Source organism: Notolabrus celidotus, chromosome 6 (genome assembly GCF_009762535.1).
Source record: "Notolabrus celidotus isolate fNotCel1 chromosome 6, fNotCel1.pri, whole genome shotgun sequence".
Taxonomy (NCBI): domain Eukaryota; kingdom Metazoa; phylum Chordata; class Actinopteri; order Labriformes; family Labridae; genus Notolabrus; species Notolabrus celidotus.
Window position 1 is genome coordinate 7,412,710 of NC_048277.1, and position 18,519 is coordinate 7,431,228.

Sequence of the window (18,519 nt, forward strand, 5' to 3'; positions counted from 1 at the left end):
CCAAGACATTAATAAAGACTAAACAGTATCGTTTACACACGCAACACAGAATACAGCCATGTGAACCATCAGCTAAACAATAAGAAAATAAAGATAGCATACCTCCTTCCTTTGATGTTAGTTATCATTAGAGCCTGTACTAACAGTCTGTCTGAGTTTTAAATAATAAATGGAGTCACATCTCTGACTTGTGCGTACGAGTGCCAGAGATGTCCACTTGTTGGTGTGAGACATCCTCTTCAGGTGTAGGCCTCATGTGTGGCTGTCCATCAAACTGAGATTTCTTGAAGACATTAAGAAGGAAGCTCTGTTTCATGTTGGTAAGCTGGCATACGTAACATTGTTTAGAAAGCGGCTAACGTCTCCCAAAGGTGTTGGGTTCACAGTCAGGTCAGCTACTATTAGCGGATTTGGCAGGCCTTGCATGTCGGCGGATGTTGTTTCTTTTGAAATCGAAAATAATTCAAATAACATTTAAAATGAACAAGTAGCATACTTTGAAAACAGTAATCTAAGTTCTAATCTTTTAGTGAGAATAGAAAAAATACCTGAATCAGAATTTAACCCTGGCACACCCGTGGCCACATCATTGGCAGAGAGGTGTTCCATTAACCAGAAGTAGACAGCTGGAAGATGTGTATGTGTCCCTGCAGCAGAGGTGATTTCTTATGTCTCATATTTCTTTCTCCTGCAGCGGCCTGTGTATGACCTGGATCTTGACTCAGGAATAATAAAGAGATTCAGATGCACAATCTTGTGACCCACATAAAATCAGTGTGAGAAGCAACACAAACACTCTCATTGGACCTTTTTTAATTAAGTAGATTTGGTCTACTATCAAACTCTTCATTTGGACTAATAATCTAATTCATCTAATCTCTCTTTAGGGGTTTTAGGAAAGTTGGGAAATTAAGTTAACATTTCCCGAACATTTACTCATCGCCAGTATTACCATGTGACACTTTGGCACATGTCATAGTTATGAAAGCTTGCCCTCCCTGAGGAAATGTTTGGTATAAAAAATAGAGAAAAGAAGGCAGGAGAGGGCAAAACAGAAGCAAGCTCTTCCCAGAAGGCTGGAGTTTTACCAGTCCAGCACCTTGAAAACAGGTCAGAGAAATTAGCAGGGGATGAATTGCTCCCACAGCACTCTCCAGGAATTATTTATACTCTTTCAGGCTACCATAGAGGGTTCAAGTTAACAGATTAAAGATGAAGAGATAGTAAAGAAAGTGAAAAGGAGAAAATCTGTCTGACCCTGACTGGAGACTATCTGCCTGACAGATGTCAGCTGGTCAGCCTCAGTCAGCTGCTGTTACTGTTGTAATTGGGTTCACATGAGCTGCTGGTGGGACTCATTTCAATCACCAGGCTCAGCGATCTCGTGTCTGCTCCTTCTTACCAAACGGTCCACCCCTCCTGTACTCCCACCTCTCTGCTCTCTCCATTCTCTCCTAGACTACTAGACTCTCTCTTGATGTGTTCCCTCCCCTCACATAAATGTTTTTTCACTTTTCTGTTTTGTTTTCCCGGGCTCAGAAGACCACCACCTGAGCCGATAGGCTGAAGCTGACATGGCTCCAGAAAAGGAAAGAAATGGTCTCAGCAACTATGCATTCACAGTGAGTATGACTCTTCTTTTATCTGTTTTAAAAGGATTTAAAAAGGATGCAGACTTCTGGTGAATCTTTTTTATTATGATGGTAACCTGGATCATTTTGACCTCTAACATGAGAGTCACACTCCAGTTTTCTACCTTTGAAATCTAGTGAGTAACTCTATTGTAGGAATGTGAAACCAAGAATGTTAGTGTATCAGTATTACAGGGTGAGTTATCCCTCTTAAAGTCACTGAACTGGATGAAACCTGCTCTGTTTCTGCTCAGAAACTCCATGTAATAGCCGGGGAATAAATGTACATTAGGTAGAAATACTCATTAACTAGCACTAAAGAACTTACAGACATCCATGCTCCTTCATGCCTGAAATCACATTATATAATAGAAACAGAGAAACTCAAGAAGCAGCTTCAAATATTATTGAATATATTCAAATGGGAAAACAAATGTTTTAGTACCATTGTAAAATAAGCAGAATGTTTTTCATCACAAGATTTGAATCATATCTGAGGACAAAAGAAATGTTTGCTCATAACTCCTGAACTTATTGTATTAGTAAGTCATCTGACTGTGACTTGTTTTCAAATCCTGTTCTACGGGTCTGATACAATGCGATTAATCTAGCCTGAATCCCTATGGCTGCTAGAAAGTCATGAACTAACAAGCATTTAGCCACACTCCCTAACAAAAGTGTCAAGATAGGAAATGTTCTAAACATGCTGAAGAAAATTATATTTTCCACATTGCAAAGTAAAGATCTGCAGGATGCCATCTCCTCATGTTGATCTCAAACTGACCTCTGTCTGCCTCTGTCTTGCCTCCTGAAGCTTGAAAAGCGTTTCAGTGATCTACCTGACACGAAACATGTGGAAGAAACGGACACGTCGTTGGAAGGAGACAGCAACAAGCTAGCATACTGTGTAACGGATGTACCTCCATGGTATCTGTGCATCCTCCTAGGAATCCAGGTACGTCTGTGGAGTGGTTTAAGGTCATGTTTGTAAATGAGCCTGAAGTCATTTCCTGATTAAAGCTTGTTTAGTTATTGATGTGATGCAAAAAGGCAAACATGACCACAGAGTCACATGAGAGGCCTGTTATTCACGGTTAGTTAGCCTTGGTTTTCATCACACAGGTCTGTATGTAAAATTAGCTTCAGATACAGTTGAAACGTGAAGTCATGGAGACTTTGGATAATGCATTTAGCAGCTGTTCCAGGAAGCCCTGATTCAGCTCTGTTTACTATTCACCCTTTGCACTTTGTAATCTGTCCCATTCACTTTTAAAATCAGTGCTGCATGGCTAATTCAAACTAAACATTAGTCTAATGTTGTTGTTGTTTGTGCATGTATCCATCAAACCAAAATGAATCATGTCTCTGGATGTCCCCCTGTCTGTGCTCCTCCAGCACTGTTTGACTGCTTTTGGAGGGATCGTTGCCATCCCGTTAATCTTGTCTCAGGGCTTGTGTCTGCAACATGACGGCCTCACACAAAGCCACCTCATCAGTACCATCTTCTTCGTCTCTGGTCTTTGCACTCTGCTGCAAGTGACCTTCGGCATAAGGTAAGAAAGAAGGATAAGTGTTTAATGAGTAGGAGGTTGTTTGTAGCATGCTGTGGATAAATGTAAGGTTTAATTAAAGACGCCATGGACTATAGATTTAATTTGTGATCTGGATGAAAGCTGTTCAGTGTTGTTTTCCTGCTCTGCTGGTTCATGCATTAATTAACACGTGAATGCTTTACTAAAGTGGATTTAACCATGCTGCTCCCGCTGATTAGAAAGCAGAACAATACAAACTCTCAGCTTTCCATCCTAACTCCTTTTGAAGTGTGAGCTCTGCCAAAGTTAGCACTGCACAGTCTTGACCACAAACAATAGAATATTCTGGTGTTTAAATGAGTGCAGCTTTTTATTAAAGGGATTATCAAAGGGAATGTAGAATTTAAATGTTAAGATGCTTATAAATTATTACAATATTTTTAGCTTCAATCATGTGTAAAAGAAATAATCTCATGCTCAGAAACATTATTGTCTGGAAAAATGTTATCCTTTTCTCTTAAAGTCCTAAAAAGTCATCATAATAAAATACATGATGATGCACAAAGATTATGAAGTGCTTACATTATGACTCAAGCTGAACCAGGACAATACATCTCTGTCTCTCTTGCAGCACAAACCAGAACAGAGTAGCCAAAACAAACTCTCTTCACAGTGTGAGATGTACCTGTAGCATTCAATGATGCACAGAAGTCTTGAAATGACTGACTAAATTTTGAAAAGCTACAGTCTTGAACCATGTTCTGTTACTCTAAACATGTACTACCCAGCCTGGGTCAATATAAGTGTCACAGTAGGATTAGTGGAGGAATTTCCATCTTATTATGTTTGGAATTTAGTTCTTGCTAAATCCGCATTCCTCTGGTTTAGCTCCACTGATGCTTTCTTGTCTCTCTATAAACACCTGGTGGTCAGCTATAAGAAAACAAACCATATATTTAGCTGCATTATTCAACAAATGCAAAAAACAACACAATAATGTATGTCCTCCAGGATGTAAATATGCAAAGGTTATCTGAAGATAGTTGCTCTCTCTGTGTCTCTGCTCTTTCCTTGAGTTTTTAGTTTTACATAGATTATTGTCTCCTTACTTGTGAAGCATTGTAAAATGTTCAGTTCTGTGTCTGCTGCAGCCTGATGTGAGCTGCAGACAGTGAAGTGAGCAGCATAATGAGGATTATTACATGGCTGATTACTGTAACTCAGTTAACCTCTAGAGCAGCGGTTAGTCTGAATCAGAGGGGCCGCCTCTCCACTTTCACATGATTTTAATTTACCTTTTCATTTGTCAGACACTGTAGATACAGTCATAGTCTCATGAGGTGGACTAGAGCGGAGCTGTATTTTGATCTAACTTGTAAACCTTTATTAGTTTTCTTAAGGACTGAGGCCATTCATTTACTCATCGTCTGAAGCTGTTTAGCTCCTGAGATTATGACAGCTGATCACATATTTACTTTGTCTTGACATGTTCTTAAACTAATGCCAGGTACTGTCTATCTGAAGATGGCTGGTTATATGCACATCATGTAGTAGCTGCAGAATGCATGAAAAATAGGGATTTTCCTGCAGCGAAAAATAAACATAAATCTAAACCTTGACTGACCAAACAGTCTAAAGGTAAGAAGACACTCAGAAAAGAGACAACATTTTGCACAGATTATTCAACACAGCTGAACACAGGATCCCAGAGTCTGCAGGTAAATTATATCAAACTGGTTTGCAGAGTGTGGCTAACACTAGCAGAGCTAGCACCACCAGTCTTCAGTCCTCCTTGCAGGTTAATGTCCGCATGCCTGTGCTGTTCACTCATTGCTCTGATTGAGTGGCTACATGTCAGTTTAACCAGACAGTCCATATCTCCATTTACTAGATCAACAAACTGAAAACCATGCCACGCTACAAGATATCTGCTATCTGTAATTGTTTACATCCTGGTAGTAGAGCATTATAGCATTATGGCAGTGGCCATCATCTTGGTGGATGGTCGTGCTTCGATATGACAAACGACCAACATTTTGGACCCACAGTTATCACAATATCAACAATTCTATGAAGTAACTCGTAACTCTGATGCCAGCGTCTAATCATTAAGTCAACTAAACGTGCACATCCCTATTTCAAACACACTTCATATGTGCTTTCTCCATTCTGATTTAATCACACTGCAAGGTTAATTTTTTTTATGTTTTATGTAATTTTTTTAGAATACTAATTTTGTGGTAATAGTTTTAAATCAGATTTCACTTACACATTTCCTGACCTATAGTTATATCTGTAAGATGTATCTGAATTATATTATTATTGATATTTTCTTCCTTTGGGCTGTATATGTTTGATCACCAGCCATCAAAGTGCTGGTCAGCCTATACTGTTGTGCAAAATCTATATATTTAAGTGTGGTCCATTGACTTCTAAAACTATCACCTGACAAAGACCAATGTTGTGCTTTAATAAACTTTATGTGAAATATAGTAAGAGGGTAGATGATGTCTGACCTTGACACCTGATGTGTTCCTGCTATTCATTTCCAGACTGCCCATTCTCCAAGGTGGGACTTTCACATTGCTGTTACCTTCCATGGCAATGCTCTCCATGCCAGAGTGGAAATGTCCTGCTTGGACGCAAAATGCAAGCCTGGTCAACACCTCCTCCCCCGAATTCATGGACGTGTGGCAGAGTCGCATGAGAGCAGTAAGTAAACCATGTGATGTTTCTAATAACAACTTACAGCCTAACTTACTGAGCTCTTGTTGAGAACTGGAGCATGATCAAATCCAGTAAATAGTGTTTTGTTCACAGTTAAATGGCCTCTCGCAAGTTTTGGAATAGGAATGAAACGTGTTGTTCTGCCTTTTTACTGGATTAAAAACAAACACCAAATTTCTATGTTATTAAAAAGATCCTTGTGTTAAAAGATTTGAAAACTTACATGTTAATACATTTAATGAATGCTCTAAAGACTAGCTGGTTCATATGTACTTGTGTAAACTTCATGGTTTGGCTGTGAGTAAAGAGTAGATTTGATGTTCATGGGAGTTACTTTCAACATGACAGGGCCGAGTACAGAGTGTCTGTCTGACATTAAAATGTTTGTCTGAGGTTAGTAATGATAGAATTTACTCATCTATTGGAGTGTGTTTCATAAAGGAGTAAGCATGTGAGTGCTCATGGAGTGCCTCAGTCCATGCTGGCTTTTTGGAATTACAGCAGCTTGTGTCCATTCTGAGGGTTTATCCTTTGAAGTACACAACTCCAGTGTGGAAATATGAAGCTGATGTGAAAGTGCTAAAAACTGTGGTTCCTCGTGTGTCCACTTGAGGCTGGCTCCAAAAGCCCAGTCATCCACATACACAATGATTCAAAAAGCCAATCTTTACAGCAAACATAAACATGTTTACAGTCTGGTTCGTAAACAATTTTAGTCTTAATAGATAATTTCTCTACCTGTACACAGGTTTAGAAAAAAATTATTACTGAAGGTCTTAAGGTTACATTTTTTTCATCCCATCTCTGCCTCTTTGACTCTTGTTAAGTTGACTGAAAGTTAGGTTGAGTCTCCAACAGGCTTCGTGGGCTTCAACACTCTGCTTCAGAAACTAATGGGTGATATAACTGAGATAACGTTTTGCTTTATACGGTCCAAGTTGGAAGATTGATAAAATGCACTCAAAAAGCAGCATCTTTAATGCATATTTTATCACGTATTTATGGGTGACAAAACAGTTTGAACTAACATACTTTTGCCCCCTGAAAATCCAAATGAGACCTGTCTGAACCACAAAGTCTTCAGGAAATACTGTGGACATTTGCAAAGCAGCTGTTTAGATGTAATTGGCACATGAAACACAAATTTGATGATTCATTTTGTTTTTGTTCAAAGATTAAAGCGTATGTTCTTTTCTAATTAAATCTTTGTGACATGGGTGATAGCCAAATAAATATGTAAGCTTTTTAATCTGGTGTTATGGAGAACAAGAGCAATGAGTCAGCTCTTTTAAAATATCCTAATGATTTGTTTTTTACTTCAGACAATGGGAACTGTATTATTTTATTAATACAGTTTTTAATACTAAAGCTGCTTATTTTCAGTCTTGAATAATGTGAGCCATGAACAGAACTTAATTGGTTCCAGACGTCTCTGAAAAACAGAAGTTTTTATGTAAGTGTGAGCGATAACTTTTCCCCATCTTATCTTTCACCTGTGGAGTTCCTCAGAGCTCTGTTCTTGGGCCTCCTCTACATTATCTCTCACGGTCCCTTCATCACAAAGCATTACATAGCATTTCATGGTTTTGTTTATACTATCCAGCTATATTCCCCACTATAATGTTACAGCCCTCAGTCTTTACAGCTACCATTTGACTCCAAGCTATCAAAGGCTAAATGCCCCTAAACTTAAGGATATTAAATCTTATATAGTGGCAACAATGATTGAGCAAACCAGCAATGCATCACAGTCACCACTGAAACAATAAAGTCCATGACCGGGATTCAGACACAGACAGCTCGGGGGATCATTGCCGTCAGTCACACTGCTTTTAAAATGTTTGCTGTCTGTAAAACATCAAGAACCTATATCAACATCCAGACGTAGCTCTGCTGTTGTAGTCAAAGTTGCACAGTTGAAGTAGCAGTGCATACAGACTGTTTTCCCAATCTTCTTCTACAGTCCATAATGTGTCAAATACGCTGAAGTTAGCTTTTGTGTGAACAATAAAGGGAGTTAAAATTACGTCATACTTAACTTCTATCCTCCAGTCCTTTTTCAAAATGTATAAAACAAATTTTATTTTCTGACACATTCATGTTATGGCCTGTTTTTAGCCATTTGAAAATTATTTGAAAAAAAGGTCTTGGACATTCAAACCTGAATTTATGTTTTCTGCCAAATTTCAGCATAGACATCAGTTGTTGCTCACTGGACTGTGTCTGTTAAGAACTTCGATCAGCTCTCAAAATAAAGTTGATTTGACTTGACTAGAATAATTAATACTTTACCTTTGTCTGTCTCCAGCTCCAGGGCTCCATCATGGTTGGCTCACTCTTCCAGGTGTTTGTCGGCTTCTCTGGCCTCATTGGCCTCTTCATGCGCTTCATCGGTCCCCTCACCATCGCTCCCACCATCGCTCTCATCGGACTGTCCCTGTTTGACTCAGCTGGTACCAGTGCTGGCTACCACTGGGGAATCTCTGCAATGTGAGTAGAAGATGCTATAAAATGTTTCAGGATGTAGAAGTGTTTACTGTAGAGCATTATGAACAATGGATATTCAAAAAATGTGCATTTTTTCTACTCAAATCTTTAATTGCAAAATAATTTAAGATAATGTAATAACTGATCATTTTGACCATGTTGAATGAAGCAGTTAACAAGCTCCTTACCTAACTAAGAGCTTTCTACTTTCTCGCCAAACAAACTGTCTGAAAGGTTATTGTTAATCAGCTCACACTCTTTGAGTCTGTTGTACAGTCAAGTTTTAATAAAAATGAAAATCTAAATCAGTGTAAAGTCTTAATCTCTTTACAGGGTTGAAAAGCCTATTACAATCTGTGCCAAAGGATCTCTTATTAAATGTTCTTTACTGTATGTTGATTAGACCTCGACCTATCTGGCTCTGCTTAGTCACAGCGTTATTAAACACTGTTCATTCATGTTGTGAATTCATGTCTTTGTTCTTGCTCTCACAGGACCACAGCACTGATCATCCTGTTCTCACAGTACCTCCGTCACATCCCCGTGCCCTTTCCCATGTACAGCAAGGACAAAAAGCTGCACACCTCCCGTGTCTACGTCTTCCAGATCCTCCCTGTATGAACTGCACAAATTGTCATTTTTATATAAAGTTAACAGACAACAGGACATGAAAGGAGACTTATTTTGTCTATGTACTTGTAGGTTCTGCTTGGAGTCTCTTTGTCCTGGCTTGTCTGCTACATTTTGACGATATACAACATTTTCCCTGCTGATCCTGACGACTACGGTTACAGGGCTCGCACTGATCTGAAGGGAGACGTTATGAGCCAAGCCCCATGGTTCACCTTTCCTTATCCAGGTAACTCTAACAAACTTAAATATTTGAATACAGTAAGTTAATAGAAATAGGTATGCAAGGTTGTCCATAATAAACCATTCACTGTCCTCTTGTGTTTGAATCCTAACTTAGGTCAGTGGGGTGTGCCGACTGTGAGCCTGGCAGGGGTGGTTGGCATCCTGGCTGGTGTGATTTCCTCCATGGTAGAGTCTGTAGGGGACTACCATGCTTGTGCCAGGCTTTCTGGGGCTCCACCTCCTCCCAAACATGCAATCAACAGGGGTATTGGGATTGAAGGACTGGGCTGTCTGCTGGCTGGAGCCTGGGGGACAGGGAATGGTACCACGTCATACAGCGAGAACGTAGGAGCCCTCGGCATTACAAAGGTGAGATGAGCCTCCATGCATGGGGTGTAAAATATAAATGTGTAAATTGGGAACCTGATTGTTGCAAGTCCTGACTTGTTTTATTTATTAATGATGTGACAGTAAGGGGCCACGTACAGGATGATAGAAGGATGATGTGAAAAAACGACAGAGGGCACTATCTGTCTTTGGCTTCTCTTTTTTGACTTTATTACATCTCTTGAGTCTGCAGATTAATAGAGGTGTGAAGGTGAAGATTTGCAGTTTAGGATACACCACCAGTGTTTCATTCAGATACCTTCCTTCCTTCTTAGGCTGCCTGACAAAAATATCTGGAGACCATTCAAACATTTTTCTTTTTTTGTATCTATAAAAGTTTGCCATCTCATACCATTAGATCTCTCCCTACACCTACTGTGATACACGCTCTGCAGGGAACAGAGAGAGAGAGAGAGAGAGAGAGAGAGAGAGAGAGAGAGAGAGAGAGAGAGAGAGAGAGAGAGAGAGAGAGAGAGAGAGAGAGAGAGAGAGAACTTTACAACTTCCATAGAGCGTGTTCCTCTGCAGGGGGTCCTAATAAATTCAACATCGTTTATTGCTGATTTTTATGTTAGCTGTTTTTATTTACTCCTGGAACTTTATGATCTAGCAGAGGTTTTTGTGTCTTTTGTTTTCTTACACCCTCATAAAGTTATGATGAAACGTTTTGCACCTGGCATCATTCATTAAATTGTGAGTTGAATTAATTATTTTAAGGTCAGTTGATACAAACTCAAGACATGTCTTTTCTTTCTCCATCTTCTCTTTCCCAGGTTGGCAGTCGCATGGTGATAGTCGCCAGCGGAGTCCTGCTGGTGGTCATGGGTTTGTTTGGTAAAGTGGGCGCCATATTCACCACCATCCCCTCCCCCGTGGTAGGAGGGATGTTCCTGGTTATGTTTGGTGTCATCGCTGCAGCAGGAGTTTCTAATCTGCAGGTATGCTTACATAAGAGACACTCATTTTTACATTACATTAATATAACACTTAATAAACCTCTGCTTTTTCTCTCTCTCTCGTTAACAGTATGCAGATATGAATTCATCTCGAAACATCTTCATTTTTGGCTTCTCCATGTTCTCTGGTTTGGTCATTCCCAACTGGATATTGAAAAATCAAAAGGCTGTGGTTACAGGTGCTCAAACTAAACTTCTCTCTCTGTGTGTTTTTATTAAAATACTTTTCAATTTTCAGTTTTAACAGACTTTAAACTCTTTAATCTTTGTTGTGTTCAGGTGTGGTTGAACTGGACCAGGTGCTGCAGGTTCTTTTGACGACCAGTATGTTTGTAGGAGGATTCTTTGGCTTCATACTGGACAACACAATACCAGGTATTTCATAAATTTGCCCTAAATAGTTTTGTAATTTTAGGCTTATCAGACTTTCAGAAAATTAAACATATGTACATCTGTTAGTCATTTTGTTGGGGTCGGATTTGGACATTAGGGCAGATGAGGAGAAGTTGTGCATTAAAGTTTGTTAGAGATTCAGCAAACAGACATGAGTTTGTACTTGATATTTATAAAGCAACACTAGATTACATAAAATAAAATAAATGTGCAGGTAAGAGCCAAATAAAAGTTATTGAGCTGTTTTACACAGTGGCCAACAAGGCTAACTTAGCTGCAATGGGTAAAGAATCCTGACTAGGAGAAATTTGCTGCAAATTAAGAATCAATGAATGAAAACGTGCAAAAGAAAAAAAACACTGCAAAGCAAGCCTTGACAATGGAAGTGCTCCAGCTAGCTAAGCTAAAGTTATTACCTTTAAGTGTGGCTCATATAAGCTATGGCTCTCAGTTAGTCACACAGCTAGTGGTACTACTGCCTGACCCTGCCCAGCGTCAGGCTCTGAATACTGTTCCACTTCTCCAGTTCGACAATCAATCATGTCAAGTTTGGGTAAAGTTTAAGTAGGAGAAAAACTGTTTGTGTCCACTCAGCGTTCACTTGTCATGTCTCGATTTGCAGCATTTTTCTTTGGCATGTGTTTTCTGTGATTTCTGATTTGCTTTGTTTATGTATTTGAAGTGTGTTTGCTGTTAAGGCAGTAGTCTGTATATCCTGTTATGTTCATTTGCTTAACGTTTCTGCTGTTGCGTTTTTTCGGATTTGGAATGTGTCTATAAATCTGCATGATTTCTAAACTTGCACCCGGTTTCTCCTAATGAAGTTCAGCCTTGTTGACCATCTTATACTGTTTGTACCTGGCTGCAGTTTCACTGAGTGTTAGATTCAAAGCAGTGTATAAATTCAAAGCAGTGTATAAATTACAGATATTTGACAAAAGCATTTTATTCTCCAAAGTAAAAGAGGAACAATATCTAAAAACAAGAAAGTCCCTGGCACATTATAAAGAATTCCCCAGCTTTGTGAAAAAAAACAATTTAAATGAGAAAATATCACAAAGGCAGATTCAGTGATTTCATCTCGAGGCATTGTTTAACACATTTTAAACATGTCCAACAGGATCCAAGCATGAACGAGGCATTTTGGCGTGGAACAAGGCCCACGAGGACGACTCCAGCAACACTCTTGAGAGCGGAGAAGTCTACGACCTTCCCTTCGGCTTCAGCTCTTACTCGTCTTCCTCCTGGCTCCGCTACATACCTTTCTGCCCTCCTGGTGAGTCCACCTCGCTGGAGAGCGCCGCCCTGGAGCCAAAGCAGCCACTGGGACATCCAGAGCCTCCACAGCTCATCATCGGAGTCACTCTCTGAGCAGTGTACTCTCTTCAGAGTGCCATGAGTAGGATTTTTCTGAAACTTTACCGTTAGAGGCAGCTTAGTTTGGACCTCCTGTTCATCTTCAAAGACTCTGTACTGTAGAAACATGGGCACAGTTTTTCACATGACACTCTGAGGTGACATTTGCAAGTGGCATCTTGCATTAGATCTGTCAACACATGGACTTGTAGTTAGTGTTCATGGATTTTTTGTAAAGTATCAATGATAAAATGCTGACATTTATATACAATCTTCAATTCATTTGCTTTTCTTTCAAGTAATTTGTATTCATAGAGCAACACTGATCTTTTGGGTGAAAGCTTGATTTTTATACTAGTTTTTATGATTTTATTTGCCTTAAAGGTGAGGGTGCTAGAGAGCAAACACTGAAGAGAAAAGAATACAAGTAAATCCAACATGTCAGTGTGCTAACATGCAAATCCAAGCTTGTAACCATGTATATACAGTACCTCATGTTTGAAACAACGTGCCTTTGACAGTCAGTATTTTTATGATTTTGCTCAGTCGATGCACTTTATCAAACTGTGGCAACAGTTTGTCTGCAGGACGTTTCACAAAGGCTCCTCATGTCCTGCAGTTCGACAAGATGCATTGTTTCAAAGTGCACTTATTTTAAAGGATATTTAAAAAAAGGTATTTGATATGTGTATAATAAACTCCTACATGGAGCCAGTGCACAGCCTGAATCTCTTCAGTGTTTCCCTGTCAGGTCCTGCTTGATGGCTTTGTACAAACTAACAAAGGACTCTGCCCACATTTCTCTCTGCTGTTCGTTGGAGGAGGCCATCTGCTGGGCAGTAAAAACCAGGGTCAACAAGATATGCTCAAAATCGTCCGGGTGCAAATCACCAGTATGACTTGAAAGATTAGAGATGAGTGTAACTATGTCGATAAGCGTCCTGGGAATGATCTCCTCACAGATGACTTCCAGGTTTTTTGTCTTGCGCATTGAAGCCAGCTCGGCATCGTGCACTGAAAACTCCCCGCTGGTCTCAAAGCGTGTGCCAGCCAGCAGGATCTAAGGATGAAAGGAAAATTATTGAGGTTTCACCGCAGATTCAACAAATACTAAATCATTAATCTATTTGTCTCACCTCATATAACAGGTTAACATCCTCCAGGGAGTTTTGAAATGTGAGCTTTCCCCCTGCTTCTGCCCCTCTCTTGGCTCTGCTTGCAGCTGGAAAGAGGGCTGGCAGGTAAAGACAGACAGACAGGATGGTAAAAGGCATGAGCAGATTCCTAAGCAGACCTTTCCTTCACATGTCATCACTTCTAAGTCTCATGCTTCACTGAAGTGGACCCAGAAGGTTTCTTGAATCTGTTAAGTTGGGAATCCCTGTGACTCCATAAAAACATGAAGAACAGGATTTACCAGCTGCTGATGATCTGGCACATGTGACATCCAGGTTCATCAGGCTCATGCCTCTGTATAGTGGTGTCTATCTGTGCTGTGTGCACTCAAAGTCTGTGATCTCTGACCTTACAGATGACTTCTATCTGCAGACCATGAGACGTGACCTCAAACTTCAAAGGCACAAAAATAAATCTACAGTGAAGTAACACATGGATTATACAACAGGCTGCAGATTATTTCAGTATGTACAGTATGGGCTTAGCTTTTTAGCCCAATTTTTACAGCATTCCTTAAACCCACAGTTTAGACTGGGTTTAGCATAAATAATCTGGGGCAGTCAATTGAAAGCTAAAAGTTAAAACCCTGAGCATGAGGAAGTACTTTGCTTTGCACACAGCCTCCAGTGCAGAGCTGTTGTATTATGAACAAAATGTTATGGTCCTGATTTGTTGTGTGATTTGCCCTAACCCTCTCTCTCTCTGCCTGCAGAAAATCATATACGACATGACTATACCAAAAAATAACTTATTGCTCAAACATTTTAAAACAAAATAAATAGACAAGAAGATGTCACAGGATCTTTAAGTATGCCAGTGGCTCTGTAAGGCTTTACACAAGCTTCAAGCAAAATAAGTATTGTTAGCAAGCTATCATGCTAAAATGACAAAGCATTGAGATGATAGATGGCAAAAATATTGTTGTTACTAATAACTGATAAAGATGATCTGAATGTCCGTATGGCATAACCACAGAACAAGACTACTCAGATTCACAATGTGTTAAAACTATAAGTGAATGAGTTCTTTTAACTCATAAGAACATATCTGACATGAACATAGGCAACATAATTAAGGGGAATAGACTTTGAACTAGTTAGCAGCATGTTAGCTAAGCTAGCATGCTTTCATACAGCCCCTGTGAAATCCTGTTTATCTGGCACATTGCATAGATTCTAATAGGGATGAATAAACATCGGGTTGACTTACACAAATGGAAACAAGGTGTTAGTCTCAACAGCTATGTATCTTGGACGAGGTCATAATAATCTTTAATTTTCATAAAAAATTGACACTTTAGTATGGGTGTTAACAGGGATTCCTAGGCTTTTGGAGTTAGCCTCATGTGGACACTCAAGGTACTGCAGTTTTTTGCACTTTCACAATGGCTTCATTTCCCAGTGCTCAAGGTTAAAGACCATAGTGAAAGAAATGGTTAAATACTCAAAAAAAATTTAAATAGAAATAACATAATGATAATAAAAGAATAATAATATTACATTTGTTAGCTATTTTAGCATCATAATTGTTGCTAATTAACACTATGTACAGACCTGAATGTGGAATTGCAGGTCACTGTATCCTGGAAACCATTGAAATGTATCTGTTACAGTGGATCTTTGCTGTGAAAATGTAAATAAGACTGTTTCTTTAACCTGTTTCTTTAAGCCTCTTGACGCCTGCCCCCTGGCAGCAGCTTTAGATGTTCAAAATAGCTGTACAGAAATAATCAATCTTTATGCCGGTTGTCATGTTTGCTTTGGTAGGTCAAAAAGAGGCATCAGTCCTAACTTCAGTCTGTTTCATATCCTGTTAAAATCTCCTCCGCACAGGAACTTCAAAGTAACATTTTGGGAAACCATGAATTTCCAAACCAAATTTGGCACAAGTCTGTTCACCAGATATTTAAACTTTTCACCAGATGAGTGAAAACTTTGGTCTGCTCCTTCTGCTACAGGAAGTCAGAGAATCAAAGACAGAGGGTTTAACCTTCTCTGGAAAATTGAACGTCTGGTTTGAATTTTGCATCAGTTCATCAGATTGTTGTTAAAATATTTAAGTCTGGAACAAAAGTGGATGCACCACTCTTCAGATTAACACTGCTGTCCACTGACCATGAGAGGATGAGACCATAGAGGGATCTAGACGACTGTTTTCACTTTCTGCCCAGTATCTTATACATTCTTCGCAGGTTGGTTTTATTATTGTGTGATTAATCTGAAGCTAAGGCAGGTTACAGCTCAGGTGCAGCAGGGTGAGCTCCAGGTTACAGTGTTGGGTCAATAAAAGAGAGAACAGCAGGAGAGAAGGAAAGGACAAATAGAGGATATCATAGAGCCGCAGTCAGTGCAGATGGAACATAAAACTTCCTACTGTGCAGGGACAAGGACGTGGCAGAGTGTCAGCTCTGTGAGTTTTGATGTCTTCTTCTTAATAGCAACAGCACAACAAAATCAAAAACCTGAACAGTTTAGTCTGAAATCAAGATGTTGTGGCTACTTCATTAAGTTTGATCATTCCAGAGAAGTAAGGAAACTCAAACACTTTCAGTAAATGTTTCAGCCAAAGTCAACAGTTATCCACTTGTTTACATCTGGCTCAACAAGTGTAACCAGATGAGGGCGTCTTAATAGACTTCTGCACGATCATATGATGCACGCCAGTCTGTCATAATGTTTATACAATGATCTGGGCCAGAAATGCCAATAAATGCTTCCACTCAGGATTTTGGTGGCTCTACCAACTCATCATCAACATCTCACCAAATCATCTAACCTTTTCACTTAGAGATTTCCTGACAATGATTTCTGACGTAAAACTTATTGCAGTTTTTTAATAATTGGCTTAATCCTTTAGTATCATCGATACTGTTGGCCCATAATCTGCTGATGTAAGAGGAAATTCCAAAACGGAAATAACAAAGAAGATCATGTGTCTCTCTCTCTCTCTCTCTCTCTCTCTCTCTCTCTCTCTCTCTCTCTCTCTCTCTCTCTCTCTCTCTCTCTCTCTCTGTCCTGAGATCACATGCTTCTTTTCAATCTGCTGGGCAGCCTCATGCCTGGCAGCTCTAGCTGGCACTGAGAGGTGACGCTGTGAAAAACCCAGACATACCAAAAAAGTCATGTTCATCAGAACTCATATGTTTACCAGCTGAACTCTGAGTATCTATGGATCAAAGTGACCAAACATGAACCTTTAATGACTCCAAATTTTTAACACAGAGAGTCTTACTCTCTACTCTTTACTGCTGTTTCGACTGAACTGAAAAATAAAATTAAGCAGCAAAGCTTTCATCATGAAGTCATCTTTCCTTTTTTAGTCTTCTCCATTTGTGTGGTTTTCTTTTCAGTGAGTGATGAAAGCGAGGACTCTTATCAAATCCGTGAAGATCTTAGTTTATTAAAGGCATTTCCTGACAGAGCTGGACTCAATTCACAGCAGTATGCATTTTTCCTCTTCAGTCAGAATCAGAAACAGGTGCAGATCTGATCCTGGTTGTAACATGATGCAAACATATTTTGTCTTTGAGATTAAACTGATTGTGAACTTAAATATTTTCATGCTATTTTGTGTAGCTGCAAGCTTTAAATATGTTTCAGAGATGTTTAAAAGGAGTACTGGCCTCTACACTCTTAATGCATGAAGAAAAAAAATGTCTTCTTCAATGTTTTGCAATTTGGACTTTAGTCAAATCTTCACAGTTTGAAAAAAAAGTAACTTCACAGTTTTCTCTGGGTTTATATTACAGTACAGGTTAAACAAAGGACCGTACAGACTTATAACTGTTTTGTAAAATATTCAATTAAAAGTTTTGTGGAGCATCATCAACTATTAAAAAATGTAATGCTATAAATGCTCATGTGGCCTGAGCACAAATCAGTAAAGCTATACTGGATTTAATCCACAGTTAAATTCTTAATAAAGACAACACAACTGCAGAATACTGTGTTCTCTGTGAAGAAAAATATAGATATCTGAATGAAATGAAGGTGCAGGTCTTACCTTGTTTGGATGTCCTGACCCCCACTCTGATGCAGCAGTAGAAAAGGCAGACAATGAGCACCCTGCAGGGCAGCATGGCAGCCTGAACTCTCTCCTGTTGATAGGAGCATGTAAGTGGCTCCAGGCAGAGGTCTCAGGCACCTCCAAAAGTCTCTCTCTCTCTGTTAGCAGCCAGCGCTCTTCTGTTGCATTCCTCCTCTACTCTTTACTGAGCATCTGCTGCAGCCTGCCTCACTCGCTCTGTGCAGCCTCTTCATCACTTGTGTTTTCTCCCTCTGTGTCTCTTCCTCTCCCCCTCCCATCCACATCTGATCTCTTCCCCTCTCCCACTTTTCTTTCTCTGCTCCTCAAACACTCTTTTAAAACCTTCATCTGGTTATTATCATGTAAACAGACACCGTCTCATTGTTGAATCACGCTGCTCTCACCAGATAACAGGTACATGATTATAACACTTCATTATCCTTTTCATTACTATCATTTTCTTCATGGTTCATATTTACCTTCTAGTCATTGAAGCAAAAGTGTCCTCTTTGTAGTTAAATAATGACATTTAACGAGCACAGATGTGAGAGCAGCCTGAGGACCCCAACCCTCTCTGAGATGGAAAAGTGGAGCAAGATCCTGTCCTGCAATCCAGACAACGATAGCAGAGCTGGAGAGAGCATCTGTTGGCTGTTGATCTCAACAAAGTCACTGAAACCAGAAGAGGTAGAGATAACAGCAACAATGTTCAAAGCTGAGACATTTGTCTCATTTATGCTTGAAGGTGTGTCAACGTCAAAGAGAAGAAGAGCTGAATGAGGACAGAAATGTCAACATCAATATTCCTGCTGAAGTCCAGTTCACCTTGTCACCTCGTCTTACGTTACCTTCATGGAAATATTCACTTTAATGTAACTTTGTCCTCCAGGAGTGCTGATAAGAAATAAATAATCCTGAAATCAATATTTAATGTCAGCTTGTTTATATCTTTAGTAGGTGGCCGGGTAATAATGTATAGTAAGCGGGTCTTTT

The 18,519-nt window shown here is 39.5% G+C and overlaps 2 protein-coding genes across 2 annotated transcripts; one reads left to right on the forward strand and one right to left on the reverse strand.

The window, feature by feature from the left end:
- Nucleotides 1-1,574: 1,574 nt before the first annotated feature.
- Nucleotides 1,575-13,041, forward strand: zgc:110789 (Xan_ur_permease domain-containing protein). The gene is made up of 12 exons (XM_034685029.1): nt 1,575-1,622; nt 2,446-2,586; nt 3,027-3,184; nt 5,716-5,875; nt 8,199-8,380; nt 8,872-8,992; nt 9,080-9,236; nt 9,348-9,601; nt 10,393-10,557; nt 10,646-10,754; nt 10,855-10,950; nt 12,089-13,041. Exons 1-12 carry the CDS (start codon nt 1,575-1,577, stop codon nt 12,337-12,339), a joined length of 1,842 nt encoding a protein of 613 aa, XP_034540920.1. The 3' UTR covers nt 12,340-13,041.
- On the reverse strand, nt 11,971-18,202 carry LOC117813953 (protein FAM180A-like). The gene is made up of 3 exons (XM_034685032.1): nt 17,503-18,202; nt 13,461-13,558; nt 11,971-13,384 (listed from the first exon to the last, which is right to left on the reverse strand). Exons 1-3 carry the CDS (start codon nt 17,576-17,578, stop codon nt 13,058-13,060), a joined length of 501 nt encoding a protein of 166 aa, XP_034540923.1. The 5' UTR covers nt 17,579-18,202; the 3' UTR covers nt 11,971-13,057.
- Between the last annotated feature and the right edge of the window lie 317 nt (nt 18,203-18,519).

Bases quoted from the DNA above. Each gene is read 5' to 3' on its own strand.
- zgc:110789 (XM_034685029.1), top strand. From the start codon at position 1,575: ATGGCTCCAGAAAAGGAAAGAAATGGTCTCAGCAACTATGCATTCACA. The intron at 8,381-8,871 runs GTGAGTAGAAGA...TTGCTCTCACAG, and splicing joins CACTGGGGAATCTCTGCAAT to GACCACAGCACTGATCATCC. The intron at 10,951-12,088 runs GTATTTCATAAA...CATGTCCAACAG, and splicing joins ACTGGACAACACAATACCAG to GATCCAAGCATGAACGAGGC.
- LOC117813953 (XM_034685032.1), bottom strand. From the start codon at position 17,578: ATGCTGCCCTGCAGGGTGCTCATTGTCTGCCTTTTCTACTGCTGCATC. The intron at 13,559-17,502 runs GTAAGACCTGCA...TTTACCTGCCAG, and splicing joins GGTCAGGACATCCAAACAAG to CCCTCTTTCCAGCTGCAAGC. The intron at 13,385-13,460 runs GTGAGACAAATA...TTTCATCCTTAG, and splicing joins ATGTTAACCTGTTATATGAG to ATCCTGCTGGCTGGCACACG.